At 38.2% G+C, this 19,986-nt stretch overlaps 1 protein-coding gene, 1 long non-coding RNA gene and 1 pseudogene across 5 annotated transcripts in view; 2 read left to right on the plus strand and 1 right to left on the minus strand.

The window, feature by feature from the left end:
• Positions 1-19,986, minus strand: part of LOC143678263 (uncharacterized) — a 338,248-nt gene that overhangs the window by 75,285 nt on the left and 242,977 nt on the right. The gene's annotated exons all lie outside the window — the stretch shown is intronic.
• LOC143678256 (UDP-glucuronosyltransferase 1A3-like) overlaps positions 2,224-19,986 on the plus strand; it is a 67,931-nt gene continuing 50,168 nt past the window's right edge. The window contains exon 1 of one of the 3 annotated variants that reach the window (XM_077155479.1): positions 2,224-3,144. In XM_077155479.1, the coding sequence (XP_077011594.1) occupies positions 2,281-3,144 (864 nt within the window). In that variant the 5' untranslated portion in view covers positions 2,224-2,280. Of the gene's footprint in view, positions 3,145-14,490; positions 15,420-19,386; positions 19,969-19,986 lie in introns of those variants that run through there. The other 2 variants (XM_077155478.1, XM_077155480.1) reach the window with 2 other exon arrangements.
• LOC143676867 (UDP-glucuronosyltransferase 1A3 pseudogene) lies at positions 7,424-10,863 on the plus strand (annotated as a pseudogene).

The following is a 19,986-nucleotide window of genomic DNA, read 5'->3' on the forward strand; positions in this document are numbered from 1 at the left end:
CCAAGCGGGTATAGAGTCCAAAATCTGTATGGCAGGCCACAAGCTGGCAGCTCCAACGAAGGTCCTCAACAAACTCTCAGAGAGGCTGGTTGGCTGAAGCAGAAAGAGGGATTGTTTCTTCTGAATTCTCCTTAAATGCCTTCCAGTGATTAGATTAAGCAAAAGATAGCTTTAATCATTAGGTTTATTTACCCTTAGACTTGACTTCTTTAAGTAGCTTTTGCAATTCTTCTCTAAGATGAAAGATCAAAGTCTAAGTCTTTTATTTGTTTGCTCTCTATCTTTCTTTGTCAATCTAAAGAATTATAACAGATTGAATTTTTTTTTTGGTCTTCTCAAAGAAATAGCTTTTGACTGTGTTTATTCCTTCTGCTTTTTAAAATTTTATTTTCTTAATTGGAGCATATTTTAAAAATTGATGATGTCATCCTTGCTTTGAAGCATTTTGGTGTTGACAGCTATAAATAAAACATTTCCTATTGGTTAGGTTTTGGTATGCATTTCTCTTCATTTTGTTGTTCTTAAGAGAATTTTAATTTCAGCCTTTGATTTCTGCTTCTTTTTAATGGCTATCTAAGAGTCTGTTTCTTAATTTATAATGTAATAATATAGTTAATATTTTTAGCCTTTCCCTTCCCTTTTCACAAATTATTTTGTATTCAAATTAGATAACTTTTTTGCATGAAGTCACAGCTTTTGATTTCTCAATAAGTGTTCTTGTCATCTAGTACAGAATTGTTTACAGAATTACAATGCAATGTAAATTAAAATTTTCTTGCAGGTGCCTCTTAAGTAAAGTAGAAAACATATTAAATTAATTGTAATAATATGTTTTATTTCTAAATAAAATATCCTTTCAGCATTTATTTATTCAGTATTAAATTATTAATGAGATGTATATTCTCATTTTTCATACTGCCTTCAAAATCTGTTATATATTTTACACTTATCGCATTTCTCAATGTAAACTAAGCAGAATTCACGCGCTTGACAGTCATATGTAGTTAGTGACTCATATATTGGATACAATGCAATGGATTTTTGTGACTATTCCATGGATACATCTAAGAATGTATTTTTTTTTTTTTTTTTTTTTTAAAGGAAAGACAGAGAGAAGGAAGGAAGGAAGGAAGAAAGGGAAACATTTTTAACATTTTCTTGTTTTATTGTATTCTGTTTCTCCGTTTTTGTTACATGGGCTGGGGCCGGGAATCGAACCGAGGTCCTCCGGCATAGCAGGCAAGCACTTTGCCCGCTGAGCCACCGCGGCCCGCCTAAGAATGTATTTTTAAGGGCCTGTTTGCCACTGTAATATTGACTATTGGTCGTATAATCCAATTTTTCTATTTTAAACAGATTTTTACTGAATCTGTCCAATTTTGACAAATATCTTAAAAGATCCGCTTCTAATGAACTTTGGTTAAGTTTTGAAGTTAAAATATTTTTGCTTTATAGATATATGTATACACACACACACACACACACACACACACACACACACACACACACATATATATATATATATATACATATTCGATTGCTTGGTACACAAAGGTTTATGATTCTTGTATTTTCTTCACAGAATTTACTTTTATCATGAAATAACATCCCTTAGGATCCACCTTATCTGATATCAATATTGCTATGCTTGTTTTTTGTATTCCTTGTCTCTTTACTTTAAAAACAAACTCATGCTTTTAAAGTTTACTTGTGAAGAGCACATTTATAAAGACTCCATTTTGACAGTCTTCCTATAGTGTGGCTCTGATCACCTTGTAAGGTTCAGATTTTACTTGATTGGTTTTCATAAATATTGTAATAGATTTTTAAGAGACAGGGAAGAAAGACTTCAAGAGTGGTGAGATAGTGTCACAGCCAGCAGAGAGTTTTATGGTGGGGTGAGACCTCAGTGATCCCCTCAGAGCTCAGTTAGAACCTGAGCAATGGCAGTTCATAGGAGAAGGGGAGATGAGGATATGAAACCATTGTCCCCATACATGTTTGGCAATTGGATGAAAAAAAAGTGGATGAGGACATGGCCCTGTGAAGGTGGCAGGGTCAGGGGAGTTTATTGGAGAGGGAACGTGGGCATTGCCGTGTGTGCAGACAGAAAGGGCCTGCTGAGTAGGTGGAAGGTTTATTCTGTAATGATTCACTTAAGGAGGGTCTGTGCCTTCCAATCACACTCTGTCTTGCTCAATGACTTGGTGATAAGTGGGTGAGAAAGGTCAGGTGGAGGCACAGGCTTGTGTGGAGTCAGCCGCCGTGGATTCTGCTGAGATGGTGACTGGCCTCCAGCTTCCCCTGTGGCTGCTCTTGGGGCTGCTGCTTTTTCTGGACCTTGGGCGCTGGGCTGAGTGTGGGAAGGTGCTGGTGGTGCCCTTCGAAGGCAGCCACTGGCTCAGCATGCGGAAATTGGTGCAGGAGCTCAGCACCAGAGGCCACCAGGCCGTCGTCGTCGCTCCAGAGGTGAACATGCACATCAAAGAAGCCAACTTTTTCACTATGAAAACCTATGCCATTCCCTACACCCAGGAAGAATATGACCATATTTTGTCAGGCCTGCAGCCAGTTGTTTTTGATCAAATTCACTATCTGAAGATGTTTTTTGAAAGTATAGAATTGGTGAAAAATGTGTCTAGTCTCTATCATACATCTTGTACAGGGCTCCTGAGTGACAAGGAGCTTATCAGGTCCCTGAATGCCAGTTCATTTGATGTAGTTCTAACTGACCCCGTTTACCCCTGCGGGTCCTTGCTGGCTGAGTACCTGTCTATTCCTGCTGTGTATTTTTTGCGTTTCCTTCCATGTGACATGGATTTTGAAGGCACGCAGTCCCCAAACCCTTCTTCATATATTCCTAGGTTATTAACGGTGAATTCAGACCACATGACGTTCCTGCAGCGGGTCAAGAACATGCTCTACCCTCTGGCCCTGAAATACATTTGCCATATTTCTTATTCCTCCTTTGTAAGCCTTGCCTCTGAGCTCCTGCAGAGACAGATGTCCCCAGCAGATATTTTCAGATATGGATCCGTGTGGCTCTTCAGAGGAGACTTTGTGATGGACTATCCCAAGCCCATCATGCCCAACATGGTCTTCATTGGAGGCATAAACTGTGCCCACAGAAAGCCACTGCCTCAGGTCTGTATGGGTGCCTTTACCCAATCAGTTTTTAAAACTTTCTTTGAAATGCTTACTTACCTACTAATCTCTATAAAGATGTCTATGTCTCTCCTTTTAACAGTCTTTTGTGGAGATATGTTGTTAAAGTGTCCCCAGTTGTGTGGATAAGTTGGAATGGTCACTGAGAGGAAGGACAGGCAGGTGTGAGGGTTTATAATAGGACCGATAGGCAACGGGTGAGGCTCAAGCAAGAACATCCATTTGTTGAGGTGCTACGTTAATGGTTGTACAATTTTTTATTGCTAAGTAGGAGCAGAAAAGTTGATCCTGTTGTGAAAATGACCCATGTGTGGATTTTTGCTTATTGGTGTTTAGTAGAAGGATAAAGGAATCAGCAAAATGCATTTGTTGAGTGGATAGGTCTTAGAGGTCTTGTCTTGGAAGAGATGGAGATATGGTTTCAGGGGGATCTAATTGGTTAATGCAGGCTGAAGTTTCAAAAAGGTTTAATAACTTAAGTAGAAGTGAGACATTGCCAGGGAGGGAAGACTGGGGTTAGCCCACCAAGATAAAAATAATGAATTCCAACATTTCTGAGCTTTTCTGACAGGATGGTCCCTGACTTGTAGTTGGTTTCTGGAGTAGAGTGTGTGGATATTCCATATTTGGGAAGGCATCATGAAAGTTGCATTGAAATGCAATGGGTCTTGAAATGGGTCTTGTACTTGGGACACTGGAATCATGAATGGATGGTAGGGTCATTGAGATCAAACCATGAGCCTAAGAGCCCAAGAAGGTGGCATCAGGATGAAGAGATGGAAGTTATTAGGTGAAGGGCTTGTCAGAAAGGTTGATCAAACCACTGAACCAATCCCACACCTCCCCAACTGTTTGTGGTAGTACTACTATTTTGCCCATAATTTCAGAGGCATCTTACATTAATCCTCTGTAATTGGATTGGCTTGCTTGAAGTCTTGGGGCTGGATTTTGTTTCTTAATCCACTGAGCCATTATCATTTTTATAGGGTAATTGACCCATTTATGTCCTATTTACCTAATTTATGTAACTCCTATGATATTAGATCTTTTATAGTTGTGTTCTTGGTATGTATTTCATTTTATTAATGAATGCTTTATTTTTCATGAAACCCTCATCTTCATTCTTCTTTTTGATCAAATCAGAAGGTATCTATTTATACTTCATTTTCTCATTTATTGTTGTGTTTTTATTTTTTCTCTTTTTATGCTTTGTTTTTTAAATTTTCTTTGTTGTTGAAAATTTTTCTTTTTGTTTTCTTGTTGTATTTTTAAAATGATAAATACATATCCATCTACTGGATCTGTAAAACTGATAAAAGGTATGAAGGTGTGACGTATTTCTATTCTTTTCATGTCTCTATGTGAATATGTTCTCTAGAGTTAACTGCATTGGTTCAAATCTTCAGTGCCATTTTTCTAGCTGGATGACCTTGACATAATCAGTCTCCTATAATGAAGTACCCAATAAATATTATCTATCACCATTATTATTGCTGTAATCTAAATATTGCTCAAGTGGACAAAATGTGTCATCTGGAGACTGGCTGTCTGCCACTTGACCTTAAGAGTCCATGATCCTTGTGGTCCAGGATCTATCTTGACCCTTGGCAATGTCCACAACTCAATTTCAGCAGGTACCTTCTGGTTTTCCTTGGCATTTGTAGCTCTTGTACAATGTCTTGTAGACATTTGTAGCTCTTGTAGCTCTTGCAATTGTGGGTTAAGCTCTTGAAATACAAGTGTATTTATGAGAATGTCTGCGTGTATGTGTTTTTCCTTTAGACATATTGATGCCTATTTATTTGGTGCATAAGAGTTCATTTACTTGTGCTCTTCCTCGTGTATTATACATGATAGGCTCAATATTATGATTTTTGGAGCCATTCATTCTTCCTTTTTTTAATTTTTGAGTTATTGTCACTCTTACTTATTTGTTCACTTTACCCTTAGATTTGACTCCTTCAGTAACTTTGTTCTTTTTCTCTAAGGTGAAATTCTAAGTCTTTTATATGTTTTTTCCCTATCATTCTTCTAATTTAAAAGCTTATGATAGATTGAATTCTTTTATTGGCCTTCTCAAAGAAACAGCTTTTGGTTTTGTTTATTCCTTCTGCTTTTTTAAAATTCTATTTTGCACATTTCAGCTTATTTTTAAAATTAATTATCTGATCCTTGCATTGAAGCATCATATTGTTGAAGGCTGTTTATGCAACTTTTTCCATTGGTTAGTGTTTGGTATACATTTCTCTCCCTTTCATTGTTCTTGAGATAATTTTAATTTCAATTTTCTAATATGTAAATTATTATCCTTTTAGCATGTATTCAGTATAAAATTATTAGAGATATTTTGCATTCTTTTTTTCATACTAAGTCTTCAAAATCTTGTGTATATTTTACACTTATAGCATATCTCATGTGGGCTAAACACAGCTCAAATGCTCAGTAGTCATATGTAGTTAGTGGCTAGTATATTGGACACCGTATGCTCAATATTTGTAAACATCATGGATACATATTAAAATGTCTATATTTGTATAGCTGTGATACTGACTTCAAGATTACATAAATCAATTTTTCTATTTAAAAAATCTCCTGAAACTCTGCGGTTTAAAAATTTCTTAAAATATCTCTTTCTAACTGAATTTTGGTCAGGTTTTGGAGTTGTAATAATTTTTGATGTATGAATCATATACATATATGATATGTGTATCAAATATATTTGCTAGATTGTTTGGTGCACATAGGTTTATGATTCTTGTATTTTCTCCACAAAATTTGCTTCGTCATTAAATTAATATCTATTACCATCTACCTTATTTGACATCATTATTGGTATACTTGTTATTTTTGTATTCCTTGTCTCTTTACCTTAAAAAGAAACCCATATTTACACATGTTTCCTTGTGAAGAGCACATTTTTAAATAAACTCCAATCTGACTGTCTCTTTTAGCATAAGAATTTGGTCTCTTCACACAAAGTGCGTGCTTGATTTTATTCTTTCCATTTAGTGTAAGCTCATTCTTCTTATTGTTTTATTTTTCCTTGTTAATTTTGGAATGCCATGTTTCTGGAAATAGAAAGGTGCCATATCTTTCCTGTTGCTTGTTTCCTGGGGCTTTCAGTCAAGCACACATTTCTCTACTCTGGTATAAAAACAAAATGCCAAGCATTTCTTCCACCAAGGTGCTTGGTTTGTTTTTTTATTTTATTATTGTCTCATCTTGGACTCAGGTTGATTATATCTTCAAGTATTTTTCCTGGGATATAATAAATTGATAATTCAGGAAGTCATTATATACCTGAGAATGTCTCTTATTCCACGCTGAGTGCCGGTTTGTTTGGGTACAAATTTATTTACTTGTTATCAGTTGGTATTTTCTAGTGTGCAGGAGAAACCCAAAACTATTCTCATTTTGGTTCCTTCAGAAGTAGCATACTTTGTGCTCCTTGTTTTATTCTTATATTCTAGTGATTGATATTTTTGCATAAAATTTCCCCCAATAATGTGAATTAGTTTCCGAATGCTGCTGTAACATGACCACAAAATTAGTGGCTCAAAACAACCCAAACTTACTATCTTACACATTTATTGTCTAGAAGAATGAGGTCTGTCTCACTGGAATTAAATAAAGGTGCAGGACCCTGTTTCTTTTGAAGACCCTAGGGATATTCTGTTTCAGTGCCCTCTCCACCTCCTAGAGGCTACGCACCTTCCTTGACTCCTGGCCTCCTTCCTCCTTCTTCAAAGGCAGGAGTGCAGCCTCCTGAAATCTCTAACTCTTTTGCCTCCCTCTTTCATTTATAAGGACCCTTGTGATTACATTGGCCCCACCCAGATAATCCAGGATATTCTATTTCAAGACCCTTCATTTAAGCATATCTGCAAATTCCCTTTTCTCATATAAATAACATATTCACAGGTTCTAAGGATTAAGACATGAAATTATTATTCTGACTACTGTGCACACTAAGCCTAAAGTTAAACCCAGGTTTATTGAAAGCTTGAAGATTGTCCTCTGTTAAATCATTGAATTTTTTGCTCTGATTTATAATTTGGAAACACCTATCATCCACAGATTCCTATTCTCCAAGCTTCATCACTAACGTCTTTCACCTCAGCTTTTTTATCTTCTCTATCCCAACCTTCCTTGCCTTCATTCTGGGAGAGCATATCTAAGTCATGATTTTATTTTATTTCTGTTTTTTTTTTTTTTGGCATGGATAGGCTCCAGGAATCAAACCCATGTCTCTAGCTCAGCAGGTGAGAATTCTTGCTGCTGAGCCACTATTGCGTGGCTGTCTTTATTGCTTTTAATATACACTTTTTAAAAATTCATTTTTGGCCTGTTTCAAGTAATTTACTTCTTTTGCCTCCCCCCAGATATGGCCATAATCATGTTCAACAAATAATTTTGTTTTCATAAATTCCCAAGGTAAAGAATTTCTCTGAATTTTATCAAATATTGATATCCCAAATAAGGACTCTCACTGACTTTACACGATTTTTCTCATCCCCTGAGTGGAGAAAAACGAAAACAAAACAAATAAGGAGCTTGTGAAGCTGGGTTTTTTTTTGGGTGTACTACCAGTTGCAGATTAATAGATGGAAAGCAGTTTAGAAGATAGTAAATAGCCCAAAATTCAACTGAATGGGATAAAAGTGGAGAATAGACTATTGTGGTCATTAATGAGGCCACCGAGAACTTCTGAGATGGTAGTCTCACTAGACTAATGGTGATAGAAGTTCTATTGAAACGATTCAGAAGAGAGTGGGAGGAGAGAAAATGAAGTGAATGTGCATTTACTGAGAAAGTTGGATGAGAAAGTGGAATTAGATCGTTCATAGAGAGTCAGATGAATGATTTCCCATAGCAGGGAAGGTCTCCCTATTTGTTACAGAAGAGTAGGACCCGGGGTGGAAAAAGACTGATTTATCCTTTAATGGTTGTCTTCATTTGCCAGAGCTGCCATGACAAATACTGCACAATAGGTTGGCTTAAGCAACAAACATTTGTCTCTAAGCTAGAAGTCCAAAATCAAGATATCAGCTAAGCAGGCTTCCTCCCGAGGTCAGCATGTACTGGTGATGGCAGTCTTCTGTCACGTGGTGGTCTCTCCTTCCTGGGCATACTGCTGCATGACTGCACCCCCCCCTTCCCCTCTAGTCATATGGATCAAGACACACCTGTTATCTGCAAAGGTCCTATTTACAAATGTTTGGCTCCCTTGAATTAGCATCATTTTTTTAAAGGTTTTTACCTGTTGCAGGCTTATGTTTTATTGGCAAATAGTGTTCAGTTCTCTGGATATACCACGTTTTATGAAACTCCTCATTATCTGATGAGCATTTGGGATTTTCCTACTTTTGGCTCTTATGCATCATGCTGCTATGAATATTAGCATAGAGATTTTGTTTGAACATGTGTTTCCAAATCTCTTGGGCCTATGTATATGAATGTGTTTCAGTTTCCTAGGCTGCTCAAAGGAGTACCATGAAATGGCTTTGGCTTAAATAATGGGAATTCATTTGCTTATTGTTAGAATCTGAGAAATGGATAAAAGAGATATTTTCTCCCTCAAGACCAGCTGCTATGATTCTTGGCTCCTCTGCCACATGGCAAGGCACGTGAATGTATCTGTTGGTCTCTTCCTTCCTTCCAACTTCTATTGATTGCATCTTCTTTCTCCATTGCCTTTCTGTCTCTACCTGGTTCATTCCATATATATATAAAGGACTCCAGGAATAAAATTAAGTTCCCATCCTGGTTCAGGTGGGTCACAACTTAAATGAAATAGTCCTATCAGAAGGTCCTACTTTCAATGGGTTCACATGCTTTGGATTAGATTTAAAAACATGTTTTTCTGGGGTATATAAACTTTGTCCTGACAAATCAAAATTGCTGGACTGAAGAACTACATGTTTATTTTTTGAGCGACTTCTGGACTATTTTCCAAAGAGGCTATACCATTTTATGTTATTGTTGTGAAATAAACATTACATATAATTTACCATTTTAACCATTGTAAAGTGTGCAATTCTATGACATTGAGTGGCTTTCACAATGTTGTGCCCCATCACCATGATCTGGTCCAGGACGTTTTCATCACCCCAAATGCAAACCCCCTACCCTTTAGGCAGCACTACCCATTTTTCTCCCTCCACCCTGCCCATGGCAATGGACAATCTCTTTCTCTTACTATGGATGTGCCTATTCTGGATATTTTATGTAAATGGAATCATATGATATGTGGTCTTTGTGTCTAGCTTCTTTCAGCATTATGTTTTCATGGTTCATTCATGTCGTAGCCTCTATCAGAACTTCCTTTTTATGGCTGAAGAATATTCCATTGTATGGAGAGAACAGATATTGTTTTGCTTGCATCAGTGATTGGACATTTGGGGTGTTCCCGCCTGTTAGCACTTATTTTCTTAAATATTGCAATAGATTTTTTAAGAGGCAGATAGGAAAGAGTTCAAGAGGGCTTAAATACTGGCATGGCCAGCAGAGAGTTTTACAGTGGGGACAAGGCATCAGTGACTCACTCAGAGCTCAGTTAGAACCTGAGACACAGCTGTTCACAAGAGAGGTGGGGGGCGAGGAAATGAAACCAGTGTCCCCACACCTATTTGGGCAATTAGATGAAAGATAAGAGAGTGGATGAGGATATGGCCCTGAGAAGGTTCAGGGACAGGGGAGTTTATTGGAGAGGGAACCTGGGTCTTGCCATGTGTGCAGACAGAAGGGCCTGTCGAGTGGGTGAAAGATTTATTCTGTAATGATTCACTTAAGGAGGGTCTGTGCCTTCCAATCACACTCTGTCTTGCTCAATGGCTCAGTGATAAGTGAGTGAGAAACTTCAGGTGGAGGCAGAGGCTTCTCTGGAGTCAGCCACCGTGGATTCCACTAGGATAGTGACTGGCCTCCAGCTTCCCCTGTGGATGCTCATGGAGCCCCTGCTTTTCCTGGGCCTTGGGCCCTGGGCTGAGAGCGGGATGGTGCTTGTGTTGCCCTTTGAAGGCAGCCATTCGCACAGCATGGTGAAGCTCGTGCAGGAGCTCAGCGTTAGAGGCCACCAGGCTGCTGTCTATCCTGCCAGAGGTGAACATGCACATCAAAGTAGCTGACTTTTTCACCCTGAAAGCCTATGCCATTCCCTACACCCAGGAAGAATGTGACCATGTTTTGGCAGGCCAGAAGCAAATTATTTTTGAACAAATTCACTATCTGAAGATGTTTTTTAAAGTATAGGAATGTTGAAAAATGTATCTAGTCTCTATCATACAACTTGGACAGGGCTCCTGCATGACAAGGAGCTGATCAGGTGCCTGAATGCTGGCTCATTTGATGTGGTTCTAACAGACCCCATTTATCCCTGTGTGTCCTTGCTGGCTGAGTACCTGTCTATTCCTGCTGTGTATTTTTTTGTGTTTCATTCCATGTGACTTGGATCTTGAGGGCACACAGTGCCCAAACCCTTCCTCATATATTCCTAGGTTATTAACGATGAATTCAGACCATGTTTCATATGATGAAATACATTTGCCATATTTCTTACTCATTCTACTCAAGCCTTGCCTCTGAGCTCCCACAGACAAAGATGTCCCTGCGGATATTTTCACATATGGCTCTGTGTGGCTCTTCAGAGGAGACTTTGTGATGAACTATCCCAGGCCCATCATGCCCACAAGGCCTTAACTGGGGTGTAAACTGTGCCCACAGAAGGCTACTGCTTTGGGTCTGTATGGGTGCCTTTACCCAATCAGTTTTTAAACTTTTTCCAAGTACTTACGTAGCTACTAATCTCTCTGAAGATGTCTATGTCTCTCTCTCCATTTAACAGTGGAGATACATTGTTTAAGTGTCCCCAGTTGTGAAGATAAGTTGGAATGGTCACTGAGAGGAAGGAAAGGCAGGTGTGAGGCTCTGTGATAGGGCTAAGCAATGGGTGAGGCTCCAGCAAGAACATCCATTTGTTGAGGTGCTGTGTTCATGGTTGTACAATTTTCTTTTGCTAAGTGGGAGCAGAAAAGCTGATCCTGCTGTGGAACGGACCTATGTGTGGATTTTTGCTTATTGCTGTTCAGAATAATGACAAAGGAACCAGCAAAATGCATTTGTTGAGAGGATAGGTCTTAGAGGTTTTGTCTTGGAAACAATAGAGAGGTGACTACAGGGTCTAATCCATCAATGAAGGTGGAAGTTTCAAAAAGGTTCAATTACTTAAGTGGAAGTGAGACAGTGCCAGAGAAGAAAGAAAGGGGATTCCCATCAGAGATGGAAATAATGAATTCCAACATTTCTTAGCTTTTCTGACAGGATGGTTCCTGACTGTAGTTGGTTCTGGAGTACAGTGTGTAGATATTCCAGAATTGAGAAGGCATTTTGGAAATTGTATGTAAAATGGGTTTTGTACTAGGGACACTGAAATCATGAAAGGATGGTAGTAGGGGTCATTGAGATGAAATCATGAACCTACGAACCCAGTGAAGTTTGGTCAGGGATGAAGAGATGAGTGTAATTGGAAAAGGGTTTGTCAGGAAAGTTCACAAATGGTTTCCATGGTGGACTCTATTGCTTTTCCTATAATTTCTGGGGAATCTTACATTAATCCTCAGTATTTGGGTTTGTTGGCTTGAATTCTGGGGGCTGGATTTTTTTTCTTAATCCAGTGAGCCAACTATCACTTTCATAGGGAAATCAGCCCATTTTATGTCCTGTGCACCTACTTTATATGACTCCCATGATGTTAAGTGTTTTATAGGTGTTGTGTTCTTACTCTGTACTTCATTTTATTAATGAATGTATTATTATAAAGGGCTCTCATTTTCATCCTTCTTTCTGATCCAATCAGGAAGTATCCATTCTTACTTGATTTTCCCCCTTTATTGTTGTGTTTTTTACATAATAAATATATATTCATCTACTCTATTTGTAATACTGCTGAAAGGTAGGAAGACATTTTAAATGAATTGTAGCTATTTTCTCTTAGTTTGTAAATATGTTCTCTGGAGTTAACTGCATCCATTGAAATCTTCAGTGCCATTTTTCTAGCTAGATGGCCTTGATCGTAATCAGACCCCAATAATAAATCACCCAATAAATATTTCTATCACCATTATTACTACAATCTAAATATTGCCCAGGTGAACAAGGTGTGTCTTCTGGAGACTGGCTGTCAGCCTCACTTGATCTTAATTGTCCATGATCCTTGTGGTGCAGAATCTACCTTGACCCTTGGCAATCTCCACAACTCAACCCCAGCAGTTATTTTCTTATTTATCTTGACATTTGTAGCTCTTGTAGACTTGCAATTGTGGGTTAAGCTCTTGAAGTACTGTGTATTTATGAGAATGTCTGCCTGTATTTCTGTTTTTCCTTTAGACATGTTGATGCAAATTTATTTGGTGCATCAAGACCGGTACTTGTGATTTTGTCATGTATTATACAGGATAGGCTCAAATTTATGATTTTTGTCCTTTTAATTCTTTCTTTTGAATTTTGAGTTATTGCCACCTTAACTTATCTGGTTTATTTACCCTTAGACTTGGCTCCTTTAAGTAGCTTTTGCAATTCTTCTCTAAGATGAAAGATCAAAGTCTAAGTTTTTATTTGTTTGCTCTCTGTCTTTCTTTGTTAATCTAAAGAATTATGGCAGATTGAATTATTTTATTGGTCTTCTCAAAGAAATACCTTTTGACTTTGTTTATTCCTTCTGCTCTTTTAAATTTTATTTTGTTAATTGGAGCTTATTTTAAAAGTTGATGTCATCCTTGCATTGAAGCGTTTTGTTGTTGACAGCTGTAAATAAAACATTTCCTATTGGTTGGGTTTTGGTATACATGTCTCTTCCTTTTGTTGTTCTTAAGAGAGTTTTAATGTCAGCTTTTGATTTCCACTTTTATTTAATGGCTATCTAGGAGGCTGTTTCTTAATTTATAATGTAATAATATAGTTAAGATTTTTAGCCTTTCCCTTATTTTTCACAAATTATTTTGTATTCAAATTAGAGAACTTTTGTGCATGAAGTCACAGCTTTTGATTTCTCAATAAGTGTTCTTTGTCATCTAGTACAGAATTGTCTACAGAAATACAATGTAATGTAAATATAAAATTTTCTAGTAAGCACCTTTTAAATAAAGTAGAAAGCATATAAAATTAATTGTAGTAATATATTTTATTTCTAATATAAAAAATATCCTGTCATCATCTTTTCAGTAAAATTTTTAATGAGATGCACATTTTCATTTTTCATGCTGTCTTCAAAATCTTACACATTTAACACTTATAGCATTTCTCAATGTAAACTAAGCACAATTCATGTGCTCAATAGTCATGTCGTTAGTGGCATGTATATTGAATACCATGTGATCAATATTTGTGAATATTCCATGGATACATCTAAGAAGTATTTTTAAGGGCCTATTTGTCACTATAAGATTGACTTTGTTGATTGTTTAACTAAGTTTTCTATTTTAAAGAGATTTTTACTGAATCTGTCCAATTTTGAGAAAGATATCTTAAAAGATCCCCTTCTAACTGAACGTTGGTTAAATTTTGGATTCCAATATTTTTGCTTTATATATATATATTATATATGTATATAATATATATATATACACACATATATACACACTAGATTGCTTGGTACACAAAGGTTTATGATTTTTGTATTTTCTTCATGGAGTTTACTTTTATCATGAAACAACATCCCTTAATATCCATCATCTTATCTGATATCAATATTCCTATGCTTGTTTTTTGTATTCATTGTCTCTTTACTTTAAAAACAAACTCATGCTTTAAAGTTTACTTGTGAAGAGCACATTTGTAAAGACTCCATTCTGACAATTTGACTTTAGTGTGGTTCGGATCAACTTTTAAGGTTAAGATTTTACTTGATTGGTTTTCTTAAATATTGCAAAAGATTTTCAATAGACAGGAAAGAAAGACTTCAAGACTGGTGAGATAGTGACACGGACAGCAGAAATATTTACAGTGGGGACAAGGCCTCAGTGAACCCCTTAGAGCTCAGTTAGAATGTGTGAGATGGCGATTCACAGGATAAGGGAAGGCAAGGAAATGAAACCATGTCCCCACACCTGTTTGACAATTGGATGAAAAAAAGTGGATAAGGACATGGCCCTTTGAAGGTGGCAGGGTTAGGCGAGTTTATTGGAGAAGAAACATGGGCCATGTACTGTGTGCAGACAGAAGGGCCTTCAGAGTGGGTGAAAGGTTTATTGTATAATGATTCACTTAAGGAATCTGCCTTCCAATCACACTCTGTCTTGCTCAATGGCTTGGTGATAAGTGGGTGATAAGTGGGTGAGAAACTTCAGGTGGAGGCACAGGCTTGTGTGGAGTCAGCTACTGTGGATGCTGCTGAGATGGTGACCGGCCTCCAGCTTCCTCCATTGCTTCTCCCGGCGCTGCTGCTTTTGCTGGGCCTCGGGCCCTGGGTTGAGTGCGGGAAGGTGCTCGTGTTGCCCTTTGAAGGCAGCCACTGGCTCAGCATGCGGAAGCTGGTGCAGGTGCTCAGTGACAGAGGCCACCAGGCTGTTGTCCTCACGCCAGAGGTGAACATGTTCATCAAAGGAGCCGACTTTTTCACCCTGAAAACCTATGCCGTTCCCTACACCCAGGAAGAATATGACCATGTTTTCGCAGGCCAGAAGCCATATATTTTTGAACAAATTCACTATCTGAAGATTTTTTTTAAAAGTATAGAATTGTTGAAAAATGTGTCTGGTCTCTATCATACAACTTGTACAGGGCTCCTGCATAACAAGGAGCTGATCAGGTCCCTGAATGCCAGCTCATTTGATGTGGTTCTTACTGACCCCGTTTACCCCTGTGGGTCCTTGCTGGCTGAGTACCTGTCTATTCCTGCTGTGTATTTTTTGCGTTTCCTTCCATGTGACTTGGATTTTGAGGGCACACAGTGCCCAAACCCTTCCTCATATATTCCTAGGTTATTAACGGTGAATTCAGACCACATGACATTCCTGCAGCGGGTCAAGAACATGCTCTACCCTCTGATCCTCAAATACATTTGCCATGTTTCTTACTCCTCCTATGCAAGCCTTGCCTCTGAGCTCCTGCAGAGACAGATGTCCCCAGCGGATATTTTCAGATACGGATCCGTGTGGCTCTTCAGAGGAGACTTTGTGATGGACTACCCAAAACCCATCATGCCCAACATGGTCTTCATTGGGGGCATAAACTGTGCCCACAGAAAGCCACTGCCTCAGGTCTGTATAGGTGCCTTATCAGTTTTTAAAACTTTCTTTCAAGTGCTTACTTAGCTACTAATCTCTCTAAAGATGTCTAGGTCTCTCTCTCCCTTTAACAGTCTTTGTGGAGATGCATTGTTAAAGTGTCCCCAGTTGTGTGGATAAGTTGGAATGTCACTGAGAGGAAGGACAGGCAGATGTGGGGGTCCATAATAGGACCAATAAGCAAGGGGTGAGGCTCAAGCAAGAACATCCATTTGTTGAGGTGCTGTGTTCATGGTTGTACAATTTTCTATTGCTATGTTGGAGAAGAAAAGCTGAAGCAGCTGGGGAACTGACCTATGTGTGGATTTTTGCTTGTAGGTGTTTAATAGAAGGATAAAGGAAGGAGCAAATTGGTTTGATAACAGGATAGGTCTTAGAGGTCTTGTCTTGGAAGAGATGGAGATGTGATGACAGGACGATCTAATCGGTCAATGAATGTAGAAGTTTCAAAAAGTCGGGAACTTCACTTCAAGTGGAAGTGAGACAATGCCAGAGAGGGAAGACTGGGGGTTCCCATCAGAGATTGAAATAATGAATTCCAGCATTTCTGAGCTTTTCTGACAGGAGGGTCCCTGACTTGTAGTTGGTTTCTGGAGTAGAATGTGTGGATATTTCAGATTTGGGAAGGCATCATGGAGGTTGTATGTAAAATGGGTCTTCTACTTGGGACACTGAAATCATGAAAGGATGGTAGTATGGGTCACTGAAATCAAACCATGAGACTAAGAACCCAGTGAAGGTGGTGTCAGGATGAAGTGATATGAGTGTAAGTGGCAAAGAGTTTGTCTGGAAAGTTTACAATTGGTTTCCATGGTGGACACTACTGCTGTACCTATAATTTCTGAGGAATCTTACATCAATCCTCAGTATTTGTGTTTGTTGGCTTGAATTCTTGGGGCCTGGATTTTGTTTCTTCATCCAGTGAGCCAACTATCACTTTCATAGGAAAATCAGCCCATTTTATGTCCTGTGCACCTAATTTATATGACTCCCATGATGTTAAGTGTTTTATAGGTGTTGTGTTCTTACTCTGTACTTCCTTTTATTAATGAATGTATTATTATAAAGGGCTCTCATTTTCATCCTTCTTTCTGATCCAATCAGGAAGTATCCATTCTTACTTGATTTTCCCCCTTTATTGTTGTGTTTTTTACATAATAAATATATATTCATCTATTCTATTTGTAATACTGCTGAAAGGTAGGAAGACATTTTAAATGAATTGTAGCTATTTTCTCTTAGTTTGTAATATGTTCTCTGGAGTTAACTGCATCCATTGAAATCTTCAGTGCCATTTTTCTAGCTAGATGGCCTTGATCGTAATCAGACCCCAATAATAAATCACCCAATATATATTTCCTATCACCTTTATTATTACCGCAATCTAAATATTGTCCAGGTGGACAAGGTGTGTCATCTGGAGACTGGCTGTCAGCCCCACTTGACCTTAATGGTCCATGATCCTTGTGGTCCAGGATCTCCCTTCACCCTTGGCTGTCTCCACAACTCAATCCCAGCAGCTATTTTCTTGTCTGTTTTGACATCTGTAGGTCTTGTAGACTTACAGTTGTGGGTTAACCTCCTGAAATACAAGTATATTTATGAGAATGTCTGCCTGTATTTCTGTTTTTCCTTTAGACATGTTGATGTCAGTTTATTTGATGCACAAAGATCATTAGTTGTGATTTTTTATCATCTGTTATACATGATAGGCTCAATATTATGATTTTTGTTCCTTTAATTCTTCTTTCTTGAATTTTGAGTTATTGTCACCTTTACTTATCTGATTCATTTACCCTTAGACTTGACTCCTCGAAGTAGCTTTTGCAGTTCTTCTCTACGTTGAAAGATCAAAGTCTAAGTCTTTTATTTGTTTGCTCTCTATCTTTCTTTGTTAATCTAAAGAATTATGACAGATTGTATTATTTTATTGGTCTTCTCAAAGAAACAGCTTTTGATTTTGTTCCTTCTTCTTGTTCTTTTTAATTCTACTTTGCTAATTTGAGCTTATTTTAAAAATTGACCATGTCATCCTTGCATTGAAGCATTTTGGTGTTGACAGCTATAAATAAAACATTTCCTACTGGTTAGGATTTGGCATACATATCTCTTCCTTTTGTTGTTCTTAAGAGAATTTTAATCTAGGTTTTGATTTCTACTTTTATTTAATGGCCATCTAAGAGGTTGTTTCTTAATTTATAATGTAATAATATAGTTAAGATTTTTAGCATATCCCTTATTTTTCACAAATTATTTTGTATTCAAATTAGAGAACTTTTTTGTGTGAAATCACAGTTTTTGATATCTCAATAAGTGTTTTTTGTCATCTCAATAAGTGACAAAGAACACTTATTGAGATATCAAAAACTGTGATTTCAGAATCGTGTATGGAAGTACAATGCAATCAATGTAAATGTAAAGTTTTCTAGCAGGTACCTTTTAAATAAATTAGAAAACGTAGAATATAAATTGTAATAATATATTTTATTTCTAATATAAGAAAATATTCTTTAAGCATCTATTCAGTATAAAATTATTAATGAGTTGTGCATTCTCATTTTTCATACTGTCTTAAAAATCTTATACATTTAACACTTATAGCATTTCTCAGTGTAAACTAAGGAGAATACACGTGCTCAACAGTCATATGTAGTTAGTGACTCATATATTAGATACCATGTGATCAATATTTGTGAATATTCCATGGATACATCTAAGAATGTATTTTTAAGGGCCTATTTGCCACTGTTTTGTTGATTGTTTAACTCAGGTTTTCTAATTTAAAGAGATTTTTAGTGAATCTGTCAATTTTGACAAAGATATCTTAAAAGATCCCCTTCTACCTGAACTTTGGTTAAGTTTTGGAGTTCTGATATATTTTGCTCTCTATATAAATGTATATATATAAACACATGCTTGATTGCTTGGTACACAAAGGCTTATCATTCTTGCATTTTCTTCACAAGGTTAATTTTGTCATGAAATAACATCCCTTAGTATCCACCTTATCTGATATCAATATTGCTATGCTTGTTTTTTGTATTTCTTGTCTCTTTACTTTAAACACAAACTCATGCTTTTAAAGTTTAATTATGAAAAGCACATTTGTAAAGACTCCGTTGTGACAATTTGCCTTTAGTGTGGTTCTGATCAACTTTTAAGGTTAAGATTTTACTTGATTGGTTTTCTTAAATATTGCAACAGATTTTCAAGAGGCTGGGAAGAAAGACTTCAAGAGTGGTGAGATAGTGCCATGGCCAGCAGAGAGATTTACGGTGGGGACAAGGCCTCAGTGACCCCCTCAGAGCTCAGTTAGAACCTCTGAGATGGCAGTTCACAGGAGAAGGGGAGGTGAGGAAATGAAACCAGTGTCCCTACACCTGTCTGGCAATTGGATCAAAAAAATAGTGGATGAGGATATGGCCCTGAGAAGATGGCAGGGTCAGGTGATTTTATTGGATAGGGAACATGGGCCTTGCCCTGTGTGCAGACAGAAGGGCCAGCCGAGTGGGTGGAAGGTTTATTGTATAATGATTCACTCAAGGATTCTGCCTTCCAATCACACTCTGTCTTGCTCAATGGCTCGGTGACAAGTGGGTGAGAAATGTCAGGTGGAGGCACAGGCATGTGTGGAGTCAGCCACCGTGGATACTGCTGAGATGGTGACCGGCCTCCAGCTTCCCCTGTGGCTGTTCCCGGGGCTGCTGCTTTTGCTGGGCCTCACGCCCTGGGCTGAGAGCAGGAAGGTGCCTGTGTTGCCCTTTGAAGGCAGCCACTGGCTCAGCATGCGGAAGCTGGTGCAGGAGCTCAGCGCCAGAGGCCACCAGGCCATTGTCCTTGCACCAGAAGTGAGCATGTACATCAAAGGAGCCATTTTTTCACCCTGAAAACCTATGCCACTCCCTACACTCAGGAAGAATATGACAGTCTTTTGGTGGCCCACATTTGTATGATTTTTTAACAAATTCATTATCTGAAGACATTTTTTAAAAGCATAGAAATGTTGAAAAAGGGATCTATGCTCTACCAAAGATCTTGTGTAGAGCTCCTGCATGACAAGGAGCTGATCAGGTCCCTGAATGTCAGCTCATTTGATGTGGTTCTAATGGACCCTATTTACCCCTTTGGGTCCTTGCTGGCTGAGTACCTGTCTATTCCTGCTGTGTATTTTTTGCATCTCATTTCATGTGACTTGGATTTTGGGGGCACACAGTGCCCAAACCCTTCCTCGTGTATTCCTAGGTTATTAATGGTGAATTCAGACCACATGACTTTCCTGCAGCGGGTCAAGAACATGCTTTACCCTCTGATCCTCAAATATATTTTCCATGTTTCTTACTCCCTCTATGGAAGCCTTGCCTCTGAGCTCCTGCAGAGACAGATGTCCCTGGCAGATATTTTCAGGTACGGATCCGTGTGGCTCTTCAGAGGAGACTTTGTGATGGACTATCCCAAGCCCATCATGCCCAACATGGTCTTCATTGGGGACATAAACTGTGCCCACAGAAAGCCACTGCCTCAGGTCTGTATGGGTTTTTTA

The sequence above is a fragment of the Tamandua tetradactyla genome, chromosome 3 (genome assembly GCF_023851605.1).
Source record: "Tamandua tetradactyla isolate mTamTet1 chromosome 3, mTamTet1.pri, whole genome shotgun sequence".
In the NCBI taxonomy this organism is placed as follows: Eukaryota; Metazoa; Chordata; class Mammalia; order Pilosa; family Myrmecophagidae; genus Tamandua; species Tamandua tetradactyla.